Source organism: Ipomoea triloba, chromosome 4 (assembly GCF_003576645.1).
Source record: "Ipomoea triloba cultivar NCNSP0323 chromosome 4, ASM357664v1".
Lineage (NCBI taxonomy): Eukaryota > Viridiplantae > Streptophyta > Magnoliopsida > Solanales > Convolvulaceae > Ipomoea > Ipomoea triloba.
Window position 1 is genome coordinate 25,021,112 of NC_044919.1, and position 7,767 is coordinate 25,028,878.

Genomic DNA, 7,767 nt, shown 5'->3' on the forward strand with positions numbered 1-7,767 from the left:
AAAACAGAGGTGAAAAGCAAAGAGAGGGGAGGTAGAGTTGTATCGTGAGAAAAGAGAGAAGCAAAACGGACATGTACAAATACCCTACAAAAATAGTGAAATTCTGGCTTGGCACCGCCCAAAAAGGCCCGTGGTTTTTACCTTTCGGTTTCCACGTCAAAATATTGTGTCTTGCTCTTATTTTTATTGAGTTATTTGTACATGTTATGGATTCAATCGGTTGTGTTGGCCCGCTGAGTGACCACCCGGGGTCACAAAACCATCAAATCTTATTATTATTATTATTATTTTACCTAAGAGCTCCTTTGCATTTGATTTCATATGTGTATTAGTAAAACACGATATATTGTAATATTTTTCGAATTGAATACAAATATACAATATTCAATCCATCTTTGACTCATCTTGCTCAAATTCTTTTCACATTATATATTCGTTGACTGACATATGCTATTTAGGATATATCTCACAGATTGCAATGCATACGTTCTCCCCCGTCAACGCATCCACGTCGTCACCGGCGCAAGACCCGTGATGGTGAAATAATCATGAAATTAAACCAAAGATTGTTGACTAGTGATGGTGAAAGGTACGTACTTAGCACACTTGTACATATTAATTATTGGCTTCAACATGTATATTATTATATGATAGCAATTTACTAGATATTGGAGTTTGGAGTTGGGAGAGTTCCTCAGAATTGAGTTTAAAAAGACATTATATATTATATATGGATTTGTTTTGATAGCGTGAGCTCAATTGTGATGGGGAAGAAGGCGAACAGGAATTCCATGAGTTGGCACCGGTGATGCATGGTAGATGATCTTCTCATCTGGAACCAATTTCTCCAACTTGAATTTGGTCACCAAGTTGTGAATGAACACCAGCAGTTCTAGCCTTCCATACTCTCTTCCGGGACACATCCTGGGTCCTCCGCCGAAAGGGACGAATGAGTATGGCGGAGGGCCACTTCCTTCGAATCTCGACGGATCAAATTTTTCTGGGTCCGGATAGTACTTGGGGTTCTTGTTCGTGGCAAATACACTCCAAAATATCTACACTCATAAATCCAAAGTCAACTTCAACATTACTCCACCTAAAATATAATTTAAAACAAATTAATGCTTCGTAATTCATACTACCTTCCATCCTTTTGGAATGGTAAACCCAGCATAGGTGAAATCAGTCAAAGCCTCCCTAAAAGCTCCGAGGCCTGGTGGCACTAGCCGTAATGCTTCGCATGCAACGCACCATGTGTATTTCATCTTTTGAATGTCTTCCCAGTTCAGCAACTCATTTGGACCTTTGCTCTTTGCGATCTCCATTTGCTCTGTTATATTAAAAAAAAAATGGTTTTTTATTAAATGTTGACGACATAATATATTGTTTTTATTCAATTTGATCGATCTTGTTGGGCAGAAGTCAGTAAACCCGTAAAAGGCTTAAAAGGCCAAGTCTAGCACTAAAGTTCCAAAAATATGATGGAGTGGGGTCTATAGGAAAATAATGTTATGTTTAGTCTAAGAGCTATAGTTTTTGGCCTAGTGATAAATGTTCAATACCTAATAGATCTCTTACAACATGTTTGGTTCACGGAATGAATTTGGAGAGAATATGAATGCTATTCCACGGGGAATGGAATAGGTAAGGAATAGAATATTAATTATATAATATTGTTTGGTTCGTTGAAAAAATAGACTTTAAAATTGTATTCTAGTGTTTGGTTGGTTTAGGATTTAGAGTTTAATGTACAAAGGGTATTTTTGGTATTTATCATGTAAAAGCTATTCCAAGAGCATGGAATAGCTAATACCAAAGCTCCCCAAGGAATGACTATTCCCTTTGCAAAGGTAATAGTTCATTCCTTAGAATGTCATTCCCATGATAAAATGAACAAAACAAACAATGGAATAGGTTATTCTAAGGAATGTTATTCCATTCCTAATCAATTCCATGAACCAAACATGCCATTAATGAATCAATTACCTTTATACACCTTGTCATAGATATGTGGAAGCTCAGCAAGGAATTTGATGGTGAAGGAAAGCGCCGCGCTTGTAGTATCGTAGCTGGCAACGAGCAGACCAACCAGGTTGTTACATATTTCTGTGTCCTTCAAAAACACGCCGTTTTCATTGGTGGCGCTCATAAGCCGAGACAATAAATCACGGTGCCCTCGCTCGTCGTCCCTGTTCTCCTTCTTCCTTGCCGCGATGATCTTAAGAATCTCTTCGCAGACCATTCTCCCGCCCTTCAGCGCCCGGTGATACGCCGTCCCGGGAAAATCAACCGGCACGGAGAACATCCCCGAAGTCACCATAACGTAACGGTCCGACAGCTTTTTGACGTGGTCGGGGTCTTCCACGCTCACGAGAAGTTTGCAGCCGAGGGCGAAAGTGTATTTCTTGGACAAGTCGTAGGCCTTCACGTCGTGGAACGGGGCCCACTCGGCCGCCACGTGCTTGCGAGCCATGGCGTCCATCACCGGGATGTACTGCTTGAGATGCTCCGGCCTGAGGATCTCGTGGACGAAGGCGTGGTTCATCAGGGCCAGCTTCTTCTCCGGGTCCTTCTCGTCGGACGGGCAGATTAACGGCTTCGTGATGGAGCGCGGCCACCAGAAGGTCACCAGCTTCCCCTCGTTCGAGAACAAGAACTTGTTCGCGGCGGCGCTGCAGAACACCGCCATTTTCTCCCCAAGTAACGACGTCTTGAACACCTCGGAGGAGTGCTTATTCATTCTGTCCACTATGTACCTGTTAACAAGTTTTTGTCAATTGATTAAATAGTGTTCCTTTAGATAGAAACGTATTTGATAAATACTGATAAGTGATAACTCTCTGATAGATAGAGTATTAGAACGGAAAGATCTATTAGATAATGAACTATTGGTTCTAAGCCATCTCTGACGATTAATCAACTCTCTGATAGTTAAGACTTTACTAAAAATCGGTTGAAAAATCTGGTTACTAAAAATCAGTTACCTAAAGTCCTAAACCAATTAAACCGGTTGAAACCGGAAAAAAAATTACAAAAGAACAATATTAAAAAACAAAAATGTCCTTACTAAAAATAGGAAAATTCATGAGAAGAATTAAAAGTGTCCAAAAACTAATAGTTTGAGATGTTAAATAACAAAAATGATAATCTGAGACTAAATTTGGAATTGCCACCAAAGACAAGGGACTTCTGGTAAAATTAACTCTAATAATAATGATGGAAAGAAAAGAAGGCATGGTTTAGGTGGTTTGACATTGTGCCAACCTCTACTGAAGTAAAACTATTCTTTCAGTATCATTACTAGTGATGTCATGCTGGTGATAGGCATATCCAATTGGCTCCACTTGGCTCCATTCTATTGTTAGACAAATTCATATTCTTTATATAAGACAAAATTAAAAGTTACCTCTCGGGGCCGGTTACTGCCATGTTCATAGTCTCTCCGAGAATTGGCCATCCGTTAGAGCCAGGCGGAAGGTGTTGTTTCTTAGAGCTTGGTTTACGAGCAAAGAAGATGACAAATATGGGAACGACAATTATTGTTGCAAAAAACAGTGAATAATAAAGGAAAAATGCCTCCATATTTACTGTTCTTGAATTTCACATGCACAAGTAAAGTGACAGTGAAGAAGAGTAATGAGAGGTGTGTGTGGTTATACAATGGTTCATGACAAGCTAAGGCTATATATAGCGCACAGGAGTAAACTATACTCTATGGACTTGAAGTGGAAGTCAGGAATGGCGGATATATTTGAATCGGCTGATTGACTATATGCCTTTGTAATCATTCCATAATGACCAATAATAATATAATATATTAGATTCTTTGTTATAGCATAGAATAATGAGGCAGGGAAGACTATTTCTTTATTTATTTATTTATTATTATTATTTTTTTATAGAAAAAGTGCCAAATAGGTTAGTGAATTTTTAGGCATTGTGTAATTGAATTATTGAACAAAAAATAAAGTATACAATTGAACCATCAAAAACTCAAAAATTGTGGGAATAACATCTTTTACAGGTTACCCAAGTTTTCTTAAATATAATGTCATAATATCAAATTATATATAAAAAATTATTTTAATTACTATTTTTAAAAATTAAAATAAAAAATTTTAAAAATTTCAGAAGGTGGAGGCAGCCATGGCTGCCCCTTCCTTCAGTCCATGCTAAGAGAAACAAGACAGCAAGTCCGTAAAGACAACTAAGGTGGTAAGAGTACTCTATCTACAGCCGAGAAGTTGGAGGTTCGGTCCTCAAACCCCTGGGTTTGAACCGATCAGTTATGGGTAACCTAGAGTCATAGGGCGAGGAGAAAACATCGTTAAAAGAAACAAGACAGCAAAGTTCTAACAACAGAGATGAAGTCACTGTGGCAGTCGACAAAATTAAGCGGAAAAATCCACCATCTCACAACAACTCATTGATACTTCATACTCGCTGGAAAAAACATGGTATCCGGCATAAAACCTCAAGTCTTTTTAGAAAAAACAACCCAAAAAAAACAAAAATCCACCCAACCCTCTCCATGTCACCATAGATGTAAGAAGACCTCCCATCGCCGTGAAAAATGGAAAGCCAACAAGGGGGGATGCCAGAAGTTAACAGGCCATCGAATAGTCAAACTCTCCACTATTTCGAGTATAAAGACAAGGGAAATTAAAGCAGTTTAGAGCATATATCATTGAAGAAGTCACCGTGAAAAATGGATGAAATCCCTTGCCATTTTTGGACATATGTGCATTAAATTACAATCTTTATTGATTATTCCCTTGTTTCAATTCCTTATCTAGGTATGGCGTAATGCTTGGTTTGCATGATTTCTATTGCATTGGGACTATTGACGAACATGTATTGAAGCAAAGGGATGATTGGAGCAAGCTCGGTGTTGAACGAGGACAAGAATGACATTTTCAAAAGTTTCGATGTGTTCAACTTTGAGTTCAAAATGCCAAATGGTGGCCGATTGTTTGAAGTTTTAGTAGATTGATGAGCTCGATGGCATCAAACTTTGCTCTTAGCGCGTCGAACTTAACATAGCATTTTTTGAATCACCATCATTAGTTCGACGAATAAAACATCCTCTTGACCCCCTCCTGCTCCACTATATATCCCCATATGAAGGATATGAGGAGTACATACCCCAAGAAGGATACAATGATGCTCAATCCTATGGCTCTTATCCAACTCAAGCACCTATAGAAGATGAATATCATAATATTCCATCACAAAATCTCTATTCACAAAAAGCCTACCCTCATAACTCTTACTCCAAGAACATCCAATACTCACAACCCCTTCAAAATGAAAAATATTTCTCATTTACTCAAAATCCCCAATACCCTTCATACTCTCAAGATCATCAAGATTACCTATACTACTCCGACCATTATGAGGGTGAGGAGTACATAATGCAACCATATGAGGGGGGAATCAATGAAGATTTGAGGAATGAGATCTTGGAAATGTTGGAAGAAATAAAACAAGACATAACTCACATGAGACAATAATGTAAATAAGAAATAATGCAAGAATTTGACACCCCTAAGGCAAGAGACTCAAGCATCAATCCGGAACTTGGAAGATCAAATAACTCAAGTGGATATGTGGACGAATGAATGGGAGAACACTTGTGTAGAAGAGATGGAGGTAGGAAATGGGGTGATAGAGAAAGAGATAGAAGAGGAAAGTGAAGAAGATGATGAAGATGTGAAGATCGTGTGGGAGGATGAGTTGTATTATGGTAAGACTCTTGAAGTAAAATGTGGTAAGACTCTCAATTCTAGTTGTGGTAAAACTACTCTTGGTAATAATTATTCTAAATCATGGGGTGATATGTGTGATGCTGATTGTGATGATATTGATGTGCCTATTTGTGTTGATAATTGTAATATTGATTGTGTTGATGATGGAGTTGTAGAAGTAGTTGATATGACTATGGACATTAATTGCACGATTGAAGATGTTGAAAATGCTTTTGTTGAATCATCTAGTGATGAATTTAGTGTTAAAAAGCATAATGATATTTGTGGTGATCATTGTGATGATACTTGTGAAGATATTTGTGTTCCTAATTTTGGGGATATTTGTAATGTTGATTGTGTTGGTTCTTGTATTGAGAATATTGATGAAGTTGTGGAGGATGAAGTGGACGTGAAAGGAGATGTCCTAGAGGAAGAAGAGCTTGAAGAAAATGTTAAAGACAACGAAGAAAATATTGAAAATAAGAATGTGTTGTTAGAGGAAGTTCATTGTAGAATCACGGACGGGGAGAAAGAGAGTGAAGAAGAGAGAAGTAAAGAAAAGACAAGAGATGAGAATTTTGAAGAGGAAATGACAGAAGAAAGGGAACAAGAGGAAGCGAATAAGAAGAAGGAGTATGAGAGCATATTCTCTAAAGTAGATCAATGCCAAACCTTTGAAGAGAATATGCTAGTATTGAGCTTAAGAGAGTTTCTCAATGCTCTACATTTGAGAACATACCTTGAGAAGAAAGTGCAAAGAGAGAAGGGAGTCTTCTTCCTGCTATCTTGGATTGATTGTTCTTCATTATTTGTGATTCGTTTGTTCTTCTTTGCAATTTTTTAAATCTTTCACGTACTATGTTTCCTTCTTTGCTTGTCACTCTTTATTTTCTTGATAGAGATTCTTGGAGAGAGAAAGAGAGAGTTATCACAAGCTTGGATGCTAAAAATCGCCAGTGCGCACAATTTTGAGGGAGTATTTCTATCCTTTCCTTTATACTTTCAAAGGTGTTATTAGTGTGTTTGGGAAGGATATCTTTAATGTGTTTATGTGAAGCTCTTGTCAAATTAAAACTGTGTCTTGCCCTTCCCCTTATGTACTTTGATTTCAATTTCCCATTCATTGTGCGTTAAATTGTGTCTTTACATCGAGGACGATGTAAACCTTTAAGTGTGGGGAGATTTGGAATTTGTGAGTACACTGTGCTTTCTTTGTGTTCATGCTAAAGATTAGGTACTTAGGTGGTGCATTTGAAAATTTTGATATGTTGTTTTTCCTTTTACTTTGTAAGTGTGGTAAAGGGGGTGTTGTAGGCACAATTGGTTGAAAATATTTGGAAACCACCCTTACACCAAGTCAGATTTGTATAGGACCCAAGTAGGTTTTTAATTCAATTTTGCATGCTTGTTTGTAGTTCAATGCGCAATTTCCATAGACCTCGGTTAAAGATCTCATAAAATGGGAGTGAACAAGGTAAGGTTTATGGTAAGTAAGGTGGTATAGCCTGAAATTGAATATTTTTTTTGCTTGGCTTCACAAAGGCTATGTGAAGTTGAAAAAGAAAGAGTCAATTAAAAAAAAAAAAGCTAACAAAGACTTTAAGTTATCCTTGCTTGAGAGGGAAAATCATGAGGTGAGCTATCTCGTAGGAATCGGGCAACCATTGCACAGACTTCAAAAAAACGTAGAGCTCTACGTGAAGGCGGTTGACTCAACGTGGTATCCTAGAGGTGATTAGGAAATGGAGAGATTCTCACGCTAAGCCAAAACGTGTGGAGAGACATGTGTCACATTATCACGTTTGTTTAAATGGGTCTTTGGGGCCAAATGAGGCAAAGATGGAAAGGCCGTGTGCATCGTTCCCATTAGTGGGTTCAACTTGGTAGGCCTGTGGAAATTGTGGATTGAATCAGACCCCTGTGCTTGTAAATTAATGTGTTTGAGAGGGTTTACCATGCAAAATAATGAGTGACCTTGGGGTTTTTAGGGGTCTTTACATTTTGAGCCAATTGAGAGAAC

General features: G+C 38.0%; 1 protein-coding gene across 1 annotated transcript; it reads right to left on the reverse strand.

Annotated features, from left to right (window-relative positions):
• Positions 1 to 346: 346 nt before the first annotated feature.
• LOC116015530 (beta-amyrin 28-monooxygenase-like) lies at positions 347 to 3,633 on the reverse strand. The gene is made up of 4 exons (XM_031255630.1): positions 3,407 to 3,633; positions 1,987 to 2,756; positions 1,143 to 1,330; positions 347 to 1,055 (listed from the first exon to the last, which is right to left on the reverse strand). Exons 1-4 carry the CDS (start codon positions 3,580 to 3,582, stop codon positions 756 to 758), a joined length of 1,434 nt encoding a protein of 477 aa, XP_031111490.1. The 5' UTR covers positions 3,583 to 3,633; the 3' UTR covers positions 347 to 755.
• Between the last annotated feature and the right edge of the window lie 4,134 nt (positions 3,634 to 7,767).

Bases quoted from the DNA above. Each gene is read 5' to 3' on its own strand.
- LOC116015530 (XM_031255630.1), bottom strand. From the start codon at position 3,582: ATGGAGGCATTTTTCCTTTATTATTCACTGTTTTTTGCAACAATAATT. The intron at 1,331-1,986 runs GTAATTGATTCA...TTAATATAACAG, and splicing joins CTATGACAAGGTGTATAAAG to AGCAAATGGAGATCGCAAAG. The intron at 1,056-1,142 runs GTAGTATGAATT...TTATGAGTGTAG, and splicing joins CCATTCCAAAAGGATGGAAG to ATATTTTGGAGTGTATTTGC.